A 24510-nucleotide genomic window follows, 5' to 3' on the forward strand; every position below is an offset into this window, starting at 1 on the left:
ATTGACCATGTTCCCATGGAAGGCCACACATCCAAGAATACTTGGGAAGTAAAAATTAGTCTTGATGAGTTTAAAAAAAAAAAGATACAAAGTTGGCTGGATAGGAAGGCAGGGTTGGGTTTGGTCAGGATTGGGGAAGGGGGAGTAACATAATCAAAACATGTTATATGAAACTCTCAAAGAACAATTTGGACATCAGAGGGCCCTCAAGGAAAATCTAATGTGATCTCAGGAAATCAGCTTGTCCTCTCCAGACTGTTGGCTTCATGTTCTAGAACAGTTCACACCAGCCCCAAAAGAATTCATTCTGCCCTGGTATGGACTGGCCAAGTCCCTCACCCCAAAATTCAGACATAGAACTCTTAACCCCGATATGTCAAAATTTAATGGTATTTGGAGACAAAGCCTTTACAGGGGTAATTAAGAGACACCGAGGCCATTAGAGTAGACTTTAATCCTTTGGCTTAATAGGAAAAAGAGACCAGGACAGAGACACAAATAGTGAGATGCTCTGAGGACACGGGAAGGAAAAGACCATCTGCGAGCCACAGAGAAAGACCTTGGAAGGAACAAACTGGCCAACACCTTCCAGCCTCCACGACGATGAACAGACACGGTTCTGTCATTTAGGCTGCCCTCTCTGTGGTCCTTTCCATAGAAGTCCTAAAGAGCTAACATCCATCCCGTTAATGGTTGTGTTCCTATAGTCTTGATTTGAACTACAACCTGACCATCATTGTTCTGCTATCTGTCGGTGAGATTCAAATTCTTAATAATAGCAACCAAAGTGCACAGGCACACAAGACACACCACCACTCATAAACTCATAAAAGAAAAACGAAAAGGGTAATGTCTCCTGCATGTTCTTCCTCTTGCCCTATTTTCTTACCGGGTGGTAAAACCTTCAGGTAATTTCTCCGGACGTTCAGTTCTCGCAGAGACTTCAGCTGGCCTATCTGCTGGGGCAAGGCTGTGATCTCGTTGCAGCTGACATCCTGTAGCAAGAGGAGGGTTGAGGGCGTGGTCAGAAAGGGATAAAAAAATGCCCCCCTCCCCTTCATGTGAATTCTCCTCAAAGAACGCAAATGCTTGTCTAACTCCACATTCCACTTTTCTACTGGTCTCCAGCTCCCCACTCAGAGGGCCTCAACAATGAAGAGACGGAGTTTGGTTTCCTGTGTCCTTTGAAGGGAGAAGAGACATCAGTGGCATTCACTAGCCGTTTCTGTCACTCTCTTTTCGAAGGTGCTCAGATCTGATTCAATTCCCACCACAAACTTGCAAGGAGATGCTAGCTAATGTCCACAGCTAGAGAAAAGGAGGCTTTGTGAGCCCAGGCAGGCAGGTGCCAGGTACCCTTAGGAAGGAAGTACCAGGCACTGCTCAGAAGGAGAAAACAGCCTCCCATCATACCAAGTTTTTACACAGAGAACCCTGAGCACACCAACTGATGGTGCAAGTTATTCCAAATGGACTTCCTATCACATGACAGAAAGCTGTGGCCAACCACTGCATACACTTTTGGTAAGCAAGTCTATGGAGGGTACAAGGATTTTTTCATCATTGTTTTGGAAGGGCAGTACCCCACTAATCCTTGATTAGAACCAGTTCATGACACATCAAACATAGACAAAGCCCTTCTTACCCTATACAAACTCATCCACATAAAATAAAGACATGGCTCTTCTTACCCTATACAAACTCATCCACATAAAATAAAGACATGGCTCTTCTTACCCTATACAAACTCATTATCCCCATCACCATCACATCTTCCCATCAGTTCCAGTAAGTTGCTGGGCTTTGCTTTCTTCTCCTACAACTCTAGACCCCCCTTCAGTGTGACTATGCTCTCTCTCAGAACAACTCTTGCATGTGAAATTCTCTGGATGGCTTCTGTCGTGTCCCCTCAACATCCATCCCCTCATCCCAATGCAATTTCCATTCTGTTGTTCATCAACTTAACCATTAGTAGGGCCCAGCCCTTGTGAGGAGACCTGTCAGTTTCCCCTGACTTTTTCTGAATGCTCTCTCTTGCATTCTACGCTCAAGCCATGCAGTCACCACTTGGGAGATTTGGTGTAGGCCATGCTGTCTCCCAGCCCCAAGACTCATTCTGCTTGATTTGCAAAATCTGGTACAGTCTTCTTGGCCTCCTCCACATCTGTTATGGCTCAACTCAAGCCTCATCTTTACTCTTTGAGACATTCCCACGATCCTCTCCTGCTCTGAACAACACCCAGGGATGGGTATTTTCCCCTCCCTTTTTGTGGTCCTACACAGGCAGTGGTACCTGTAATTCACTTGTTCCCTTACCCTCCTCCTCCTACAAAGCTGGGAGTTTCTAGGTGAGAGGACCCCTGGCCTATTCTCTCCACCTTTCTGGTGCCTACCAGAGTGCCAGATATAAGGCAGAGATGAAATTTCCAGTACCCTCTGATGTGGACATCCCATAATACTGTGGCTCCTTCTGCCTTGCAGCTGGGACCCCAGAATGTTTTAACATATCCCTCAATTTCCATGTAGGTTCCACTGGCTATTTCAGAACCAAAACCAAACGCAGACTGAGAATTATCCTAATGAGGTCTAGTCATTAATAGCCCATGTTACTTATGAACCTGCAAAACATCCTTTCTCTTTAGAGGTCACCAAGGCCTTGTTACAAAAGGCCATTTCACTTTCCTTCAGACTAGATGATGCATCACTAACCAGTCAATCCCTTGCTCACTACTTCAACCCCACAGCCAGGATCTCTTTTCGACAAGGGCTATGTCAATCTGAGATTTCTATTTTCTAGCTTTGCTTCTGTCTCAAAGCCCTCGGGTGATCCTCATCAGTCACAAGCCTGCGCAGTGGACACTTCTTCACAGAGGCACAATTTGCACCTCTGGTACAAGAGTACAAGGCCACAGTCTATGAAAATGGTGTGCACAGATTCGGCGACACATTGCACTCTCCTGTCATCATAAAAGCAGGGTGAGAGGGGTTAGGGTCACAGCATCTTCAGGATGCTGTCCCTTCTCCTGATCCACAAAAGTCACGCACACCTCTAGAGTTGAAGACAAATTAACAAAGCAAGAACAACAAACCTCCACCAGTACATCTGCAGAACACAAATGAACCAGAAACAACAGATAAGAAAGTAAAATCAGAATTAGGCCATGGCCAATTCTGCCAAGGGGTCCAAAACCAAATCCTTCCTGTGAGAAATGGATCTTTCCATGTCTTAACTAAGTTATGAATCCGCAATGGGCCCATTCCAGTCTGGTTTACAACAGCCCTCACACACATGGAACCCAGGCATGCCTGAGACAGACGTCACATCAGATCACTGTACTCCAGACTCTAGACCAGGCCTGGCGCAGGAGGGTTGAGGTCAGAGGTAGAGGCAGAGCTGTGGGGAAGAATCTGGGGGGATTCTTTTCTATCTATCGGGAGGACGTGTGTTACTGAACTACAAATTAAGCTTCTGTAATCTTATAAGCAAGCTCCACTGTTTGTGGAAATCTGTCTCACTGTGAACTCAATTCCCACAAGTTTCAAAGATGTAATGAATATGATTTTAAAACATGAGTGGGAAACGAGAAGCTAAAGGATAACCTACACATTTAGGCGACACACTCACAGGATGCCCTGTCCTGAGATTAAGCTCAGCCTTGCTCCATTCTTACAGAAAACTATATATATATCTTGCCCTGTGTCAACCGCTCCTAGTTAATTAGCATAAAAGAATGCTGGACCCCTAAAGCCAGGTGACTCCTCCTAGCACACACCCCTAACGCTATGGCCTTATGAGCAAAACCAACTCCTGCAGGCTGTATTCAAACATACTGGTAGACATAGCACCCACTTACCCTACATAAAACAATGCTGCACCCCAAAGGCGCCTGACTTTCTACCTAAGAGACAGGAAGCCTGTGGACAAGTGTAAGCACAGGGGGTCAGCGGCCTGTGCAGATTTTGAAGTCGGCTACGTTAATGATATTCTATATTCCTACTAGTTATGCCTCCCAATAAAACAGTAAGGAGAAAATCCCCAAGCAAATCTGTTACGTAAGGGATAAACAGGCTGTGACCACTGTACACTCAATATGGTAAAAACAGGGCAAGTCCTATTCCCTGGGAGCCACTGAACCTAACCAAATTTTAGAGAGGTTATGAATATCATCATCAAAAGAAACCCCACGGGTAATTATGTCTAATTAGCTAAAGGAGGAGGAAGAAAAGGAGATAATAGTCTACATGTCTGGGGATGTTTTGGTTTTAAAAATGCACAAGCAATATTTCTAGAATGGCCTCATTCTCTAGAACATTTCCATGCATATTTAGCCTAAATAAGGCCTTGGGCTTTTTAAAGATTATTTTGAAAAGTCAATACTTAAAAAAATAAATTAAAAATAAAATAGCACTGCCTTACTGCAATTAGTGAAAATTATCAGATTGTAAATTCCGCATTCATTTGCTTACTAAAATATTCAAATTAATTCCTTCTGAATGTTCTATTAGCCATAAGCTACTATGTCTCAGAGAATAACTAAGCTGAGCATCAGTGTTATAACATGACAACTGTACAACGTGAGGATCATAAGCAACTGTTAGATATTTACCGACTTAATTCTCCTCGAATAGAGAAGCGAATCTATTATAACAGTATTAATACTCAAATGTAAGCTTTCTATGGACTACCCAACCCAACTCTCTGACTTAGAGTCTAACAATGACTAGACTAACAATACTAGACCACACTTGTAAACGGAGCAGCAGAGGAAGGTCTATGAGAAGTCAGGTTTCTATGTAGCTGGTGGGAAAGCAAATTATCAGCAGTCTCCAGCCATCACGGAACCACGCCCTTCTGCAGAGATGCCTTTTGTATGCCTCTCTAAGCGACTTTCGGCAAGTGTCTTACTCTCAGTGAGCTCACAGACAGGGAGCAACGGAGCACCCAAGCACCGAGCATCAGTTTGTAAAAGGCACCAACTGCCAAGCCTGCTGACTTCAGCTCAGTCCCTGGCCCCTGGAAACCACATGGCGGAAGGAGGGCACTCACTTCCCCGAGTTTCCTGACTTGCACAAGCCAAACAAACAAGTAAATAAATGAGTGTTAAATAATCCTAATTTCCTCTCAGCACCAGGAGAATTCACTGACTGACTAAACAAGAAATAATGGAGTCAGTGATGCCAGTTTTCAGTAATAAAACAACCCTCAGTGCCTACAGTAAGAACGTGAAAAAAGAAGAGAATATTGTACATTAATTTAAACCCGAACCCTTCCAAGCGACCTTTGATGTGATAAATCTCCTAGCACCCTTGTCTCTCTAATGTGACCCTTCACCTCAGGCCTCTCTGTGTATACCACAAACGCATGCTTCATGTCCTGTAGCTGATAAGTAAATAGGCAGAAATGGAAGCCACAGCAGAGCCCTGAGCAACTCCTGGGTTTCCACAGGAACCAGAGGGGTCAAAGACATTTCCAGAGACCGCTAATGGACAAATGATACAGCAGGCGCATTGCCACACAATCCCACACTTACCTCAGAGGCAGGAGCATTAGCCATAAAATAATGGGGGAGGACTCTATTCAGAAGTCTGTCGCTCGCCCTTTAGCTCAGATTCCCAAGAAAAACCCAACAGTTCATGAAAAGAGAATTAAAAAAAAAAACTGTGTGTATAGGTAGGGCCTGGAAACATATCTTCCAACCAGAATGACTGTGGCCAGCCCGGTAGGCGTATAAAGGCAGGTTTCCAAATCAGGCTTGGGTTCTTTTGCACGGACAACAGGATGCTCATGTGGTGAGGGAGTGGGAGACAACAGAACCGAGAAAAAGCAAACACGGCCAGCAAGCCACTTAGCAGTGGGGAGCTCCCGAGCCTTTGGCAAATGTGTCATCCATAAAAGGCCCCAACTTCACTGAGCTCTTAGTATGCTTGCTCAAACCGTTAGCATGTTTGCTGGTATGCTTCACAGCTGTCGGTTAACTATAACACATGGCATTTACAATAGCGCCGCTCACCAAACACACCTCATCATTTAGCCGGACTGCACAGAAAAAAAGAACCATGTCTTCAGAGATGACTTAGCCAGTGAAACTCTGGTAGGAGCATTGAGTCTGCACCTCCAGCAATCATGCAAAAATCTGGGCACAGCATCAGCTGCCTGTAATCCAAGCCCTGGTAGGCAGAGATCAGAGGATTCCCGAGGCTGGCTGGCTGGCCAGTCTAGCTCACGTTCAGAGAGAGGGCCCAGCTCAGAAAACAAGGCAGAGGGGCTGGTGTGATGGCTTGAGAGGAGCACGCGCAGCAGGAGGACCAGAGTCACATCTCCAGCACCAATCTAAAGGCCAGGCATGATGGTGTACCTGTCAACTCCCACACTGGGGTGGAAGGCTGAGAGAGGACTGCTGGGGCCCGCCGAAAAATAGCAAGTTCTGGTGTCTATGGAAGATCCTGTCTCGTGGGAATATAGCAGAAAGTGATGGAGAAGACCTAACATCCTTCTCCAGCCTCCCATGCACACGCCCAGACAGATCTTACCATGTGTATATACATACATGCACATACTATACCGCCCCCCACACACACCTTGTTTTGAATAAGTTTGAAATATTTGAATGAGTTAAATGGGATTTAGTTGAAACGTCTACAGATCCCCAAAATCTGACCAGGTTCTATAGTAAGAAAACATTCAAACATGTTCATTTGTCCACAGTCATCAGGAGAATACCTCCTGCTCATCTGCAAGTCATGACTTGCCACAGCTTTATTAAGAATGTCACAGCAAACTAAACTCTGGAGTTCCAGAAGAAGAAAACAGTCCTTCTAAAGTAGTCGCTCATCTACAGTCTAGGTAGAGAGGGGCTGCCTTGGGCTTTAGACTATATGTCACCTACCATCCACCTATCAACAATATCATATATATATATATATATATATATATTATATAACACCTAATATATTATATATAGAGATACGCGTATCTATCTACCTACCTAACAACCTACCTACTGACCTACGTACCTATCTATATATCTATCTATATCAACTTGACACAAACTAGTGTCATCAGAGGAAGGAGACTCAGCTGAGGAAATGCCTCCATGAGATCCAGCTGTAGGGCACTTTCTCATTTAGTGATCAATGGGGGAAGGCCCAGCCTATGGTAGGTGGTGCCATTCCTGGGCTGTTAGTCCTGGGTTCTATAAGAAGGTAGGCTGAGCAAGCCGTGTGAAACAAACCAACAAGCAGCACCCCTCCATGGCCTCTGCAACAGGTCCTGCCTCCAGGATCCTGGTCTGCTTGAGTTCCTATCCTGATTTCCTTCTGTGATAAACAGCAATGCTGAAGTGTAAGCCAAAGAAACCCTTTCCTCCCCATGAGTTTTTTGGTCATGGTGTTGGTCACAGCAATAGAAACCCTACTAAGACACTATCTTTGTAGTTCTGGGAATGTAAACTAGAGAGGCACACATGCCAAGCAAGTGCTGTAGCACTGAGCTCAATCCTGTCGTGGACTTTAATCGGACACAAACCTCCATCCCCTTTGGTAAACAGCTTCAAAAGCAGCTTTCGACTGTAACACATAAACATGCCTTCCTGGGTTCTGAGGCTTTATGAAACAATGCCGGTAAATGTACTAGATGACAACCTGATAGAAGTGGATGCTGAGCAAATGTTAGTTTTCTCTCTTCCCCTTCCCCACAAATCAGCACTCACATATATACAGTATCTATGTTGCAAGAGATGGTGAGGAAACCATTTAGAGTGGGCAAGGAGTTCTGAATATTCTAGATGACTAATATCAATAGTGAGCCTAAAAGGACCAATTAGGACTCCATAAATGCACCAGTGACTGAATCAAGGTGGAAGTACAAGAGACTGACTGTGCAGGGTGTTGGCTGTGGTAGGTGGTCACTGTGCTAGGTGGTCGCTGTACTGGGTGATGGCTGTGCTAGGTGATAGCTGTGCAGGGTGTTGGCTGTGCTAGGTGATGGCTGTGCAGGGTGTTGGCTGTGCAGGGTGTTGGCTGTGCAGGGTGTTGGCTGTGCAAGGCAATGGCTGACTTGGGGCACTGTTTGTCTTAAGACTCTCGGGTATCGCGATGCGATGGAAAGGCTAAAATGACATTTTGCAGCTTGATTTCCTTGCAAACAGAAGAAGGAACCACTGTGTTCCTTCTGAAGGCTGAAGTGTGTGGTCTCTGTTCCTAAAGTGCACATGAAGTCTGGAATGTTCGTCCACACTTAAGAGAAGTGGGCATGATTCTATTCCAAACACTCTGACGTGAAAATGTTTGGAAACAGCCTTTCCAAAACAGCCAGCAAACAATGCTGAGTGAGAGTCCAGGGGGCTGAGAGGTTTCCTCGGCACTCAAGCCTTAAATGGTGAGTTTTCTGCAGGCTCAGGGAGTGCCCAACTTTACTTTTTTTTTTTTTAAACAAATTGGTAATCTGTAACTACAAAAACAAAAGCCTCCTGTTCAAATACGACATCTAGCTCTCCAGGGAACTCCTTCCCAATTGATAACTAAAAATATCCTGACATGACGTGGTTAGCTATAGCAACACTACTATTTTAAGCTAAATAAATATATAAATAAATCAAACTAAATCAAAGATAAATGAGAATGAAAGGAAAATTAATCTATTTTTAGTGTATGACCTTAACCGCGGCAGGCCACATCACCCCTTTGTGGTTAAAGGGGAAAATCTGTTAGTAAATCTCACCTACTTCATAAATAAATGTTGTGGCTTTTTAATGCCACAGTGCACATGTGGAGGTCAGAGGACAGCTGTGGGAGCTGGTTCTCTCCTTCCACCATGCAGGTCCAAAGGATTTGAACTCAAGTTATCGGGCTTGGTGACAACTTCTTTCCCCCACTGAGCCAACTGACTGCATCGCCTCGAAAATGCTTTTTACTAAAAGTATCCTTGCCCAGACCCAGGGACAACAGAACTTAACACAGTAAGGCCACAGAGCTGTCACAGGAAAGTGGTGGCCCAGCCTCGGTAGCAATGAGACCCAGTGTGCGGCAGATCCTACGTGTGGCAACTGACCCCTGAAAGATGCACAATGGACTTGGTAGGAAAGGCTCAGTACAAACAGAAGGGTACAGACAGACAGATCTCAATAACTTTCTGTCATACATACAGGGATCATAGTTGCCGCTCTAGAGTTAAATATAATATCACAGAAAGGACTTTCTCTTGTTTCTTTTAACTGTTTAAACATGGCCACCGCTACATTTAAACCACATTTTTTTTTTTTTTTTGGTTTGCTTTGGATGTCTGCTGGACAGTGCCAATGATGAGGGTGTTTCAGCTCAACTTCCCATGAGCGGTGAATTTCCATATATCATTGTCTCGCAGGCCTGGGTACCATCAAGAGCCTGGATGATACCACTGCTACAATCTACTGGGGCTCTGACATTCTGTAATTTGTGGGTCTGGGGGAGACAGGACTGTGACAGTACTAAGGTGTGGGACAGGATCTGGGATGAAGGGACACCCTGGCCAAGATCAGCTCGCAGCATAATGGACCCACAGCTTATATCCAGGATTGGAGACAGCACTGTTCCACATATGCCAAACTCCATACAGAATCACAGCTATTTCTGCTCTTTGACGTCTTTAAGTATGGCTTCCTATCTTAGATAGTAGAGATTTTTTTCTGACAAAACCATACTTTTTTTGGATGTAAATGCGATCTGCAAAAATCATGTTGCTATGATGCCACAACCTGCCAACTTCAAAACTGCAAGGCCTGTAAAATTCAGGTGTAATCCACAGGATTTCAGGACCCATAGCCCAGCACTGCACGGCTGTCACTACCATGTCTCCTCATTTAATGACTTTATCACACACTGCCACCAAAGGACAGGCGCCTGTTGTAGTTTCCATGTTGGTCCTAGGGGCTCACACACTTAAGTCTTCAGTCTGATGGTGGTAGGAGGTAGGGAATCCTTTAAGGAGGGAGCCTAGCGGGAGGTGATCAGACCATTTCCTTATACAGGATCCCAATAAGGGCCAATGACTGTGGACCATTCTAAAGGCATAAAACTGGTCCCTCCCTCTGCTTGGCGCGCTGTCTAGTCACATGCTCTCTCCCTTGCTCATTTGCTCTCACCATGATGCCATCAGCTGTAGATGAGGAAATTCATCAGCAGAGGTCAAACAGATAAAGCCAGCTTGGTCATGAACTTTCAGCCTCCAACACTGCGATCTACACAACCTGCTTTATAAAATTCCCAATCTCAGGTATTTGTTATAGTGGTGGGAAAGGATGGTTATAGCCTTCTCCCTACCCATCTATAACCAAGTTTTTTCGGAAGACCTTTAACGGTTAGGATCAGTAAGCAAAGAAGAGCGTCTTAGAAATCAATAACATACCAACTCCATTAACTGTTTGAGCTGACCTATCTCTTCAGGCAGTGATCCCAGCTTGTTGTTACTTGCGATTAAGACTTTGAGAGGCAGACCACACAGGCAGGCGGGCAGGGCAGACAGCTGATTGCGGCTGTAAAGACAATACAACAAGAACACATGTAAACAGAAAGGCAACTTCATGATGCTGCCTGTGAGCGGGTTCTCCGGCTGGCAAGTGCATTTTTCTCTGAGTTTTTTGAGATAAGGGCTCCCTATGTAACTCTGGGGGCTGTGGCATCCCTCCACAATCTAAGCTGGCTTTAAACATAAGATCTTCTGCCTCTGCCTCACAGCCAGAGGCACCATGCCCATCTGTGAACATGAGAAGATATTTTATAAATGTAAAAACTCTAATGCTTCTGTCTCTGAAATCACTCAAATTATTAAGTGCACAAGAAAAAAAAACACATTAAAAAAGAATGGAGGAGTGGACAGACAAGACTGAATAACAAATATCAAAATGCAATTTGGCAACTACATTGAGATTTAATCTTACACCAACCAGAATGGCCAAGATTGGTAAAACCAAACGACAGGTCATGCTGGCAAGGATATAGAGAGAAAGGGGACTGCTCACCCACTGCTGGTGGGGCTGCATACTTGGAGAGCCACTAGGGAAAGCAGTACGGTACTTCCTCAGGAGGATGGGACTTGATCTATCTCAAGAACCAGCTAGACCACTCTTGGGCATATTCTCAAAGGATGCTTCATCCTAACACAGTGACACCTGCTCACCCATGGTCACTGCTGCTCCATTCATAATAGCCAGAAAGTGGCTAAATGTCCCTCAACAGAGGAAGGAATAATGAAAACGTGGTACATTTACACAATGGACTATTACTCAGATGTTTAAAAATAAAAGTAAAATCAGGAAATCCGCAGGTAAATGGATTGAGCTAGTAAGAATCATTCTGAATGAAGTATCCCAAGCCCAAAAGAACAAATACTGTCTGTGTTTGCACATATGTGGATGTTAGCTATTAGGTCTTCGATAAGCAGAATACAATCTGTATAACCACAGTGGTTAGGTATAGAGCAAGGGACTATGGAGAAAGGAAGGATCTCCCTAGGAAAAAGAAATAATACGTATTGATTGGGGGATGGGATGGAATAGGAGCACCAAACAGGGAGGAAAAAGAAAAGTGACATAAGAGAGGGAATGTGGGAGGGGCAACAGCTAACTCTAAGGGCCATCTGAGGGGTCATATAAAAATCTACTGTAGTAGAAGCTTCTTAAAATATACACTAATGTGGAAAAAATCTAAATGGAAGCACCAAATGACCAGGAGACAAAGCTACAACGAAACATCTCTAGCCACCATGGGAAACTTTCAGTGTCAGGAAGAGGTTACATTTCATCTGAGTTACTGGGCATAAGAGCCCCATGAAAACCCATACCCAAGCCAAGGTTACTGAGAGTAAGGTCAATTGCTGGAGATAACACCAACACAACTCACTGAACACGGAGAAGCCTAGCTGGTGCCTGCCTAGCGCCTTCATCCCTATTGCCTAGTGCTATGGTACTGGAGAGTAGTACTCTGCTTGCTACCAAAAGAGCAAAGTCAAAACCAACCCAGCTATAAAACCTTCAGTCTACAGTGGTGACCTGCGGGCAAGATACACTGGTACAGCAGAAGTACAAAAGTTCGGGGAGTAACCAACCTCTATCTGGATTTAAGGCCCACTCCAGAGAGGGAACACAGACATGATACTTCTCCAGTGGCCAACAACCTGATACCAGATAAGCCATGAACCTGGGGGAAAACCAAATTGTTCTGCTAAAGGACTGTAGCAATACAATGGCTCCTAACAACCTTCCGCTGTACTCAGAGATCAGCGCCTAGCTCAGCCATCATCAGAGAGGCTTCCTCCTGCAGCAGAAGGCAACAAAGCCAGAGACCCACAACTGGAAACTGGGCAGAGAGTAAGAGACTCTGGAACATTCTGTCCTGAATGGGATGTCAACATCAAATCCTTCCGGTCAGGGCTCAGGGAACCCCACGGAAGAGGGGGCGGAAGGATCGCAAGAGCCAGAGGGGGTGGAAGACACCAAGGAAACAGGTCGTGGAGACACAACAGGCCTGACACACAGAGGAATTCTGAGACCATGGCAGCGTGCACAGGGCTTGGACAAGTCTAAGCCAGATGGGGTCCCAGTAGCAAGCGGGGAAGTAGACACAAGCCCCTACCCCAACCTAGAAACTCTCTCCAATTGATAAGTGTTTGCAACAGAAAAATTAACATTCTCCAATGGAGTCTCAATGGATGTTCAAACCACTTTTAAGGAAGGTCCCATGCCCAGCAGTAGAAGGCCAACAGAAAATGACCTGAAGAATGTTTCTGGAAGTCCTTTTTTTTTTTCTTTTTTGGTCTCATAATGCTTAGTCTGAACAATATTTTTTTTTAACCTTACAGGTATTTTGCTCATATTTGTGGTTTCCAGTTTGGGATTTTTAAGGCATTCTATATATGTGAATGTGTGTGTTTCTTGTGCTTTTTCTTTGGCTTGTGTTGTTTTTTGTTTGTTTTGTTTTGTTTACTTTTTTTTTTTTTTTTTTTGTTTTTTCGAGACAGGGTTTCTCTGTGGCTTTGGAGCCTGTCCTGGAACTAGCTCTGTAGACCAGGCTGGTCTCGAACTCACAGAGATCCGCCTGCCTCTGCCTCCCGAGTGCTGGGATTAAAGGCGTGCGCCATCATCGCCCGGCTGCCTATTTGTTTTCTAAAGAGAAAGAACAAGAAAGGGCATGGATTTAGGTGTGGGGAGGTGAGAAGGATCTGGAAGTGGCTGAGGGATGGAAGACTATAGTCAAAACATATTGTGTAAAAAACTATTTCCAATTTTTTAAAATTACCATTAATTTTTTAAAAGAAAACAACTTACAATTCTGAAAAAAATGGAAGCTGACAGAGAAAATGAGCTCGGGGTCCTGAAGCAGAGTTGGGTGAGTCAAGAGTCCAACACCTGTCTGTCATATATTTCAGATCAGTGACGGACTGACTGGAAGGTTTCCATGAACAGATGACCACTGCTTAAGGACGGGAAGATGCTAGGCACCAGGCACAACCACTTCACTGGTATGCATATCAAATCACCACTCTGCAGCTCACAACTCTCCCCAAGTCCTGGGCATGCATTATAAACACAAACATGAACGCACGCACGCACACACACATACACACACACACACACACACACACACAGGGGGGCGGGGCTTGGCAGGAGGTGGACTTTGCACAGTAGGGTACCATGGAGCTCCTTGAACAGGACAGAAGGAGACTGAAGGACAACCTTTCCCCAAACCAAGACCAAGGGAAGCAGGTTCTGTTATAGCTCAGGGAGTCCTCAAAGGTCCAGAGCTACAGGATGCCTCTTAACAGCCCACCACCAGCTAGGCAGTGGTGATGCGCGCCTTTAATCCCAGCACTCAGGAGGCAGAGGCAGGCAGATTGCTGTGATTTCGAGGTTAGTCTGATCTACACAGTGAGTTCCAGGACAGCCAGGGCTACACCGAGAAACCCTGTCTCAAAACAAACAAACAAACAAAGCACACCACCTCCTAAGAACACAAAGCTGCTCTTGCCGTGATGTAGCGCCTCGCAACAGGCACAAAAGCAATGGTGTCTACGGACTAGATTGGAACTTCTAAAGGAAAAACAACACAAACCTTTCGTCTTTTAAAGTTGATTTTCTCGATTGCTTTGTTACATGGACAGACCATGGTCTGAGTGATGCCACTGTCCTCTCCTGACAACATATACAGAAAATTCAATCAGACAGGACAAATACTCCAAAAGCACTGCTTGGTCTTTTTTTTTTTTTTAAAGCACCATTTTGAATTTGCTGCTAGATTTCTTTTTTAAATGTTTACAACTGTTTTGCCCAAGAACATGTACCGCATGAGTGCAGGGGTCCGGAGAGAACTTCGGATCCCCCAGTATTGGAAGACTGTAAACCACCATGTGGGTGCTGGGAACTGACCCTGGATCCTCTGGAAGCACAGCGCTGAGCCATCTCTCCAGCACTCGAGATGTTTTAGCGTTCGTTTTAAGCACGAAGAGGGAGAGAGGTGCTGGGGGTGAAAAGTAAGACCTAGCCATGTACATGGGTGTGGTTTCTCAAAGGCGAGCCACTGTTGGTCAGGAGAGAATTGCTGCAACCTCTAAGTCAGTGGGTGGAGTTCTGATGCTTGACTCAGCTGCACAGTTAAAACAAGAGCACTACAACTGCAGTCAGCTTGAGTGCCTGCAAGGGGGCTGAGGAAAAGGCAAAAGGATGCCTGGAAGCCAGGCTTCAGCTTCCCAGAGTAGCCGACAAAGTCTGAAGGGGGTTTTGCTCCTCTCTGCACGAAGAGCTCACACAGAAGTCTCTGAACTTCCTACTGCCAGTGTTTAGTTTTCTAACTCAGAGAAAGAGTCAATTAAAGAAACCTTGTTGCCCCTCCACACGTCCCTGTCAGTCCTTTGGCTCAGCCTCCTCCCCCACACAAATCACTTCTGTCCTGCCTCCAACCACAGAGACAGACGGGTTACAGTTCCTCTGATTTTCTTTCCCAGTTATTCTGCAGATGAAGCCAATGGCGTGTGGTTGCGACTGTTAAAAACTTCCACGTGTCTGTGCGCACATGCATAACATTTCAGTGCCATGCCCCGTGCATGCATATTTACAGGCAAAAACATCTGGAAGTCACAATAAGAAAGATTTCTAACCTATAAAAATATCATTAGCAAACATTTAGGGGTATCTAAAAAGTGGTTTTTATTTTTCCTTTGCACAGTTTGCAATATTTTCTGAAATTCCTACAAGGACTTTGATAATCAGAAAAGAACCATCCTACAACAAGATAAACTGGATTAGACGCTCCTCACATGGGTGTTTCTATATATGAAAACTCCCTGAGATACGTACGTACCCCATGCCCTGCTATCCTAGAGATTCTACCTCCCCTGTATACAGCAAGGAGAAGGAATCTGGGCACCAAAGGGCATCTCTAACCTATGGGCTCAGAAAAAGCAGGCGCTGTGCTAAGCACCTATCTAATCGAGGCCCTCCCTTAACCAACACCTCAGTATGACTCCTACTGCAGGCAGTAGCTGCCCAGCTAACTATCAGGGAGAGAAAGAGCACATCGGCAATTTCTCCCATGGCCCAGATCTGCAAGAAAGCTATTTCCACAGTGGGCAGAGGCGCTTTCCCATAAAGGACCAGCAGGAGAGAGAAGGTGGGGGCCCCCTCTAGAAAAACAGACTATGACACTCTTCCAGGCTCTAAGGATAGAGGGAGTGGCCACCAGCCTTCTCTCAGTTCTCCCACAGCCCTCTCCCACCTAGAAAGGACCCATTAAGGAAACTGGTTGGATAAGGGTCCCCTTGGTGCTCTGCAGGCTTTTCTCAGCTCTGAGAAGGGCGCTGTCGCCATCACCTCTATAAAACAGAACTTGGTTATTAAAAGGTGACGAGTAAATAATTCACAACATAATTTGTGATTGTGAAATATTTATAAATGTGTCCACTGGGCATGGTGGCACACACCTATAATCTAACACTTAGGAGGGGACACCCAGGTTACAGAGTGAGACCTGGTTTCAAAAAGCAGAACAGGGGCTGGAAAGGGCTCAGCCGTTAAAAAAAAGGCTAAGCTCACAACTAAAACTGTAAACAAGCAGAACAGTTTATAAACATCCTATTTCACTAAGTGAGGACGGGCCCAAAAGAAAGTTAACAAGGCAATTCCCTTAGCGTGGAAGTATCTCTCAACCTCCTGCTGAAGAGAGGATTATGGGGGAGAGGGGTGTTAAGTCTGGAGCGTAGCCCCCAGACCCTGGCATCCATCCTAGCCCCGCTGGCTTGGGAGTTGCACTGCTCTGGATTCCAAATCCCAGGACCACTCCCACAGGGTATTTAAGTGGGCTCCCAGGGGAGAAACACATGGTTCTGGGTTTGCATGGGCTTCCTACTGTCCTGTCTCCACGCCATGCCCTCGGCTACCCAAGAGTGCAGTACTTAATAAAACCATGGGCATTTTGATTTGGCTTGATTTGATCTAATTGGATTTCTCTGCGCCAGCGGAGCTGCCCTTCTTTTTATTTTTGACTTAACAGGGGGAGATGGACATTTCCAGAAATTTCTACTTTCCGATGCACACTGAAAACTTTCCAATACTGTTACAGGTCTCACCACCTAACCAGGCCAGCGCCACAAGCGACAGGGTCATTACCACCGCACCAAACACCAGGCTTAGAAGGCTCTGCTCTTTGGGCTCAACCTCCAGGGAGTTGTTTGAGGGCCACTGCTAGCTTCAGGCAGAACACGGGCTAAGCCTCTGGGTGCTGGAGAGATGGCTCGGTCATTTCAGGCACCTGCTGCTCTTCCAGAGAAGCCATGCCAGGTGGCTCACTACCACCTTCAACTCCAACTTTAGGATTACCCCTTTTCTGACCAAAGACAGGACATCCACACATACATACACGTTTAAGAAAAAAAAAATCTAAGTTTATAAAAACACTCATGGCCTCTTCTGGTGAGATCGAATTTTTTTTTTCCCCACTAAAAGCTGCTTATCACGCCTCAAATCCACAGGGTTAGTGATTTAGTCATGATAAAAGCATGCCACAGGCAGGGGCGTGTTCCTTCCATGCCACCCACCTGTTCCCTCAGCGTCGGTTCATGTATTGTAGTCGAAGGCAATGCACATGAGTAATAAAGACCCATGGTCCCCCAGAGAACTATTGACAGAGGGGAAGGGCAACTGTCTCTTCTAGGCCCACATCAACCACAGAAGTCAGCAGCCCTAGCTTCCTGAGGCCACCAGCTATTTCTCCCAGGCAAGCCCCAAGGGCCCCATCCCCTCTCCCACTCCCCACTTGCTTCCTATAAAGCCTCCAGGCTATACACAGACCCTTCGTGGAAAGAATGTTTAAGAATAAGCTCACACAGTACCTGATAAGGCCAATATTTATTCTTAGCTCTAACCAGTGAGGCCTGTCTAAAAGCTAATTTTATTTATTGTTGTTTATTTCGGTCACATTTTAAGAAAAGAGTTGATTTGTAGTGAAAAGGGCTGGTTGGGTTGGTACAGAAAGGCAGGTTCAACTGTGGTGGCCTGAGATTCCTGTCATCACCTCTGGAGAGCCGTGCCTACCTCCTCCTGCCACTGTCCCTGCCCTGCCTGGGAAGACAAGGACAAGGAGACCAGAGAGGGACGGAGGCGTGGCTTTCACCAGGTCCTTTGATCTCACTTCTCTCTTTCTCGGCTGAGTAACTCCTCAAGCATTTGTTATCATAAAACCAAGTAACACAGTTCAAGACCATCTCTGGCTCTGTTTGTTTGTTGCCTAAATCCCCCGAAAGAGTTTTCAAAAACCTGCACCCCACCCTTTGTTCCTAAATTAAGGGATTCACAGGCCGAGACGTTTTTGATGGGTTATTTTCAGAGAGCATTAGTTATATGTATTTTGACTAAAGGACTTATCAGTATCCATTTTGAGTTAATTACTTTTTGTTGAATATTTTAGAGTTATTTTTCTTGAAATAAGCAAAAACACAGACGTGTAATATTCTTTATGTGATTTCACTATCAGGGAACAATATTATTTCCCCTAATTCTACAGGACATAGATGTGTATGTATCTTCACTTAATAAAGATACAGAACTGACTCAGAAATAATTTATAGAAAAAATGTTTATCACCAGGCAGTGGTGACGCATGCCCTTAGTCCTGGTCCTGGGGAGGTAAAAACAGGTAGATCTCTGTGAGTTCGAGGCCAGCCTGGGCTACAGAGTGAGTTCCAGGATAGGCAGAGTCACACACAGAAATCATGTCTCGAAAAGCCAAAATAAATGAATGAATGAATAAATAAATAAATAAATAAATAAATAAATGTTTACCACAGATTTCTCTACTACGACCTTTTTACTACTGGGTAGAATGCTCACCAAGTCTAGAACTTTTCAAAAGACAGGAATTCAAATCCCACTTTTGCCATAACATCCATTTCTACAGCTTTAGATAAGCTCTATTTAGCCTCTCTGGTTTGGTTGGACAAAAGAAAGCACTAGTAAAATCTGCCTTGGTCTGGTAGGACAGCTCAGCAGGTAACGAAGTTCATCACCAACGCTGACTGTACTTACACCCCAGCACCCACTAGCAAAAGAGAAAAGTGATTGCAGAAAGTTGTCTTCAAACCTCCACACATGTACACACACACACACACACACACACACACACGGACGGACGGATGGACGGACGGACGATACACGTGCATACGCATGTACATATAAACACACAAATGAGTAAATGAAAACATTTGTAAAAGAGCTACCTAGCATGAGATGCTAGACGCAAAAGTGCCAGACAAACACTAAGTCTGTATTTGAGGCAGCCATTCATATCCAACTACTCACACGGTTTACAAAGGAAAGTTGACAGAAGAACAGAAGTGTGCTTAGCTAGTTAAGTTTGTTGTCCTTAACTGTTGACATCCCAGCTGCTTTTAAGAACTGATGAGCAGGCCAGGCGGTGGTGGCGCACGCCTTTAATCCCAGCACTTGGGAGGCAGAGGCAGGCGGATCTCTGTGAGTTCGAGACCAGCCTGGTCTACAAGAGCTAGTTCCAGGACAGGCTCCAAAACCACAGAGAAACCCTGTCTCGAAAAACCCCCCAAAATAAAGAACTGATGAGCAAGATGTCAGAAGAAGGGCAGGGGTGACATCACTGGGGACCTAAAAGACTTGAGCTGGGCAGAAATAAATGTAATCATTTTAAGGCCTGCTGAGGAGAGACAAACTGGGTTCCAGCCCCAGTCAAGTTCCGTGTTTAGTCACTCAGGACTAGGGCAGGCTTCCACAGGGAGCTCTATGCCACCGTCTTCCCAGACTCCAGTGCCTTTCTCAAACAAAACAGGAATCCTGGGACATACTTCTAGGTCTCTAAACAGTCACAGGTCTCTAGACAGTCACGGAAACAGCCTACACAGAACTGATAAGAAAACACCAGAGGCCTTAACAGCCGCAGGGCTGTTTTCAGTGTGGCCACACGAGGCTCAACCTCAGCTGCTCTCAGCCAAGAGAAGGTGTACACATCTCTACTTACTGCTCAACTAGTACTGCCTGTGCTGGACTCAATTGTTACTGTCTGCTGTGCTGGGCATCTGATCTTCAGGAAGCAGCAGTTACTTTAGCCAGGAAGTTTTCTTTTTTTACAGGATACCTCACCTGATTCTATTTTTATTCTTTGGTGTGAAATTTGTTTGCCTCCCACGAAAAGCAGCATGGCTTGTCTTCTCCTTTACAAACGACACCTGCTTGTTTTCATACACACAAGGCAGTGAACGAAGTCCACCGAGAACCACTTCCTTTTCCTGCTTCCTTCTTCCGGAAGAGCCCCCAGGGCAAAGGGTCTCACCCTCGCTTCCTTTCATGAATGAAGACCTCCCCATTCATCACAACACCCCCATTCCCATGTCCTTCATTCCCAGGAAATGTGTCTCCACAATTAACTACACCAGCCTGCCTTTGAGTTACCTCTGATATTTTTGATGAGCTTTTCTCCTATGCTATAAAGCGAAAATCAAATAGAGACTATCTTTATGCTTAATTGTAGAACAAAGGTAATAACATTACATAATTTTTTTCAGTATGAAAGTTTACTTCCTTACTAGAGAGCGTGACTTCAACCCAGGGTCTCACGAGTGCTACTTCCGTGCACTAACCTCAGCCCAAAGCCAGGATTTAATTGAAGTTAAATGCACACACCCAGTCTGGAAATCCAAGTTTAAACCTCACTTTGAAAGCAATTGTGTATGACCCTCATTTGCAAACTGAAAACGCCTTAAAACTAGAAACACACAATGGTCACTTCCATTAAAACCTGAACTGTGTTCTTTAAAACTATACCCACTAATTTCATGTCCACGCATATAAAAGACATGTTTTAAGAAGGTTAATGATTTGGTTTGAAAGGAGAACTCTATCAAAGCCAGCCCCCCAGAATGAACCTTGCAAGCCACTCCTCAGAATCCAGCCCAATTCTGCAGTAGCTGCTGCACAGCCGTTCAGCTGTGCAGGTCTGTGCCATATTTGGGTAGCACAACTGCACTGTTTCCCACAATAACACACCATCAGTCTCCTCTCGAGTATAAATAACTCACTGCTTAAAATATTCCATATTGCTACACCCCAGTGGATAGCAACCACTGCTAGGCAATGTCCGGTTCGCTTAGATAATGCCTCCACCTCACATAGTTTTTCTCCTTATGTCTAAGAGTTCGTAAATTCAAAGAGGACAGTGTTCACTATTAAAAAAAAAAAATACGGCTTTAAATCTTCCTTTAAAATGGAAACAAATGAACCAAAAAAAAAAAAAAAAAAAAAAAAAAAAAAAAAGAATAAAATGGAAACAAATGGTTAAAAATCAAAAGGATCGGGGCTGGAGAGATGGCTCAGTGGTTAAGAGCACTGCCTGCTCTTCCAAAGGTCCTGAGTTCAATTCCCGGCAACCACATGGTGGCTCACAACCATCTGTAATGAGGTCTGGTGCCCTCTTCTGGCCTGCAGGCATACATGTAGAAAGAATATTGTATACATAATAAATAAATAAATATCGAAAAAAACCAAAAGGATCAACGAAGAGAACTCAGTAACAGCCATCACCAAAGATGGTTAATCTATCAAACATCTTCAGAACCAACAACCTTGGGTTGTGGTTATATGTTTGCACGTGTTTATAGGGAGAGTGTGTTTCTGGGGGGTAGGGAGAGGATAATGAGCTCTTGATATCCAACAGCCTTCTCAGCAACAGGATTGCCAAAGCTTGTGGGTCATCCCCCCGTACATTCATTCTGGAATAAGAACAGCAAAAGCAGGAAAACAGCAGGAGGAAGGCACAGATTTTCCAGTAGGAGGCAATAAAATGCTGCACTGGTCATTAATGATTAGTGCAAAAAGGCATGAAGGAAAGGAGTCAAACTAATCCTGAGACCTCAGATAGAGGTGATGGAGAAGAGAAAAAGCATAAACGGCAGAGAGAAAGAAGCCAAGAGACACACAGAATGGGCACAGTCTTGGTTATGTTTCTATGGTTGTGGTAAAACACCCCAACGAAAGCAGCATAAAGAAAGGATTTCTTTGGCTTATGGTTCCAGAGGTTTAATGGTCCGTGATGTCAGAGAGGAAGTAGCAGGCAGCAGGTAGCAGGCAGCTGGAACTGCAGCTGAGAAGTCACATCTCGAAACACAAATAGGAAGCAGAGAGAGCTAACCAGGAATTGCCTGTGGCTTTTAAAACCTCAAAGCCCACCCCCAGTGACACACTTCTTCCAGCAAATCCATACCTCCTAAGCCTTCCCAAACAGCCTCAAGAACAGGGGACCAAGTATTCAAACATATTCAAACCTCTACACATTTATCTCGTGCTGGATTTTTTTTAATTTTTTTTAAAGATTTATTTATTTATTATGTATACAACATTCCTTCCATGTATGCTTGCCAGAAGAGGGCACCAGATCTCACTGTAGACGGTTGTAAGCTACCATGTGGTTGCTGGGAATTGAACTCAGGACCTCTGGAAGAGCAGTCAGTGCTCTGAACCTCTGAGCCATCTCTCCAGCCCCCTCGTGCTGGATTTTGAGGTATAAATGGGACATTCAAGAGGACCTAGATGGCAGGCAAAGAAGGACGTGAGGAACGGTGTTCAAAGGAGTCAAAGAGATGGAGAACAAACTTGGGATTTGTGAGACAGGTCTTGAAGATGCTGTAAGGAGCAAAACTCTGGGAAAATTGGGCTTTGAATAAGTGCAGGAAGAGAAAAGGCAGCTAGATGTGGGAACAGAGAAGAAACAGAAAGAGGCAGAAAGTCAACAGGAAAGCATGATCGAGGCCACGGAAAGAAAATGGCGCTGGCACCAGTACCTAACAGAATTCCATTATTTTTGACACCTACCTGAGTTCTTTTTCCACTCATGAATCAGTGTTAAGCTCTCAGAAACTGTGAAAGGCATAAGGAACCCTTGAGCTTCATCCCTAACAGACCAGGCAACATCATCTGAGCCACAATCAGCCACATCCTGCCTCAAATGTGATCGCACTTTTTCTACAGTAGTAAACGCTGTAGAGCCTTCCTACGGGGTTTCTGAAGATCTAAGCATAAAAGCTTGATGAGTCCCAAGGAATAAAGCGGAGAAACTGCCTTTACATAGAATGGTGATAAAGGGTGCCTGGCAAGCTCTATAGATTCTATATAAGAGCTGCAGATGTCAGTGCTGCTATCAGACACTCAGTGGCCACCCCACTGAAGTTAGGCTGCTTTCCAGGGCACATTCTGGCTGAGGTCACCATGGTCTCACCAAAGTCATCACCTACACAAGGGACAGCACTCAAAACTGTTCTGTGTCACCTCCCTGTAGGGCTCTCATTCAAACACTGGCCAATGGAAGAAGGCTGACTGACTCCCCTCAGAGCACACGGGTCACTCTTTGGTCCTGCCCCACCTACCTTCAGGCAACAGGGTCTTCATAGTCCTAGGGATACTTGCTCCAAAAGGAAAAAGATGCACACCCTCCAGGAAATAGTTTCCCCATTTATAGTGATGAGCTCACTAGGTACAACTCTTTCACGTGCTGATAGAAATCTGAATGAGTGCCCTGGATGGAGAAGGCACCAGCTCACAGGCTGGGGACACAGGAGGAAGAAGAGCAGGAGGAGGAAGGCCTTTAGGGCTGATATCCTCTCCAGCTGCTTCCTGGCTGCTGTGAAGAGAGCAACCCTGCTCCGCCACTCCCTCCCCAGCAGGGGCCTCTCAAGCTTCCGGAACTCTGAGTCAAAAGAGGATGCTTTCCACCCATGTCCTGCTCATTTAAACACAGCAATGAAAGTCTTATTAGCACACCAGCTACATACACACACACACACACACACACACACACACACACACACACCGTGTGTTACAGTGTAAGATATGTAAACACCAATTAAAAAGTCACCCACAACTGTCTTTACATGTATATATTGGTTTTTTCCCAGCAAGCGCAGACAGATTAGTCATAGAATTAACTGCCCAGGCTAGAAAGCAAATCTTGACCCATCTAAAGAATCTACAAACTGGAAGCACTCCCTAAAACAGTGAAACAAATTCAAATTAATTTTAAAAGGTAACCTAAAGCAAGGGCATGGAAATGTAAAGCTTGTTGGTCAGAGTAATGCTAGAAAGTAGAAAAGATTTAAGGGTGATTAAAAAATTAGTGCATATTACGATTTAGACAAGTGACCCCCCCCCCAAAGCTCATGCATTAAAGGCTTGGGTACCTGAGGTGGTGATCTCGGGAAAGGAAGAGCTATTGGTCTTGAGAAGGTAGGTGGAGCCTTCTGCTGTACTCTTAGGTCACTTGGGGCGCATTCTGGAAGAGAGCCCCCTTCTGTCTGTTTCTTTGCTTTCTGGTTCATGGGGTGAATAGCATTTTGGTTTCTTCCATCACATGCTTTGTTTGGGACGTTAGTACTTCCCAATCTTGTACTGAAGCATCAGTAACTAAGTCACAATCATTTTACATTCATTGTCTTTATAGTTTGTTTAGTACCAGAAACTAAAATATACATATAAAAATAGGCATCCACCCAAAGCTATAGGCACCCACGCCCTGAAGGCTCAGTGGGACAAGACTATAACCCAGTACTGGGGGCACCGAGGCAGGACGTGTTGTTTTATCTCCAGCACAGTAGCTACAGCTGTATGTACAGCTGTTTCCATCAATAACTGTGGCTCTGCAGGACTTCTCCAGAAGCCACCACCAGATCTACCTCCTGCCACTGCCATCAAATAGAGTTTTTAATTAAATCTCTATCGTTCTATTTTTCAATAAGGCTCAGGAGTAGGAGGCTGGGGTGAAGACCTGCTAGCTCAGAGAGGTTGAGGCGCAACTTGCTGACCTTCCCTCTTCACCAATGTCTCCAAAAAGAGCTTCTCTCCCTCACTGACAAACCAAGAAATACTGCCACACTCAAAGTCCCTCCTACTACTTTCTGGGCGCCTCTCTATCAGTCTTCCAGACTCCCCCCAACTCTCTATGATTACTTTCTACCAACTAGTTGCTAGCTCCACTTCC

General features: G+C 45.0%; 1 protein-coding gene across 5 annotated transcripts in view; it reads right to left on the reverse strand.

Annotated features, from left to right (window-relative positions):
* Lrch1 (leucine rich repeats and calponin homology domain containing 1) overlaps positions 1 to 24510 on the reverse strand; it is a 182267-nt gene that overhangs the window by 63660 nt on the left and 94097 nt on the right. For all 5 annotated transcript variants that reach the window (XM_013349303.2, XM_013349301.2, XM_026783236.1 and 2 more), the window contains exons 3-4: positions 10382 to 10508; positions 890 to 995 (exon numbers count right to left, since the gene is read on the reverse strand). In XM_013349303.2, coding sequence (XP_013204757.1) covers positions 890 to 995; positions 10382 to 10508 — 233 coding nt within the window. The remainder of the gene's footprint in view (positions 1 to 889; positions 996 to 10381; positions 10509 to 24510) is intronic.

Source organism: Microtus ochrogaster, chromosome 17 (genome assembly GCF_000317375.1).
Source record: "Microtus ochrogaster isolate Prairie Vole_2 chromosome 17, MicOch1.0, whole genome shotgun sequence".
NCBI lineage: Eukaryota > Metazoa > Chordata > Mammalia > Rodentia > Cricetidae > Microtus > Microtus ochrogaster.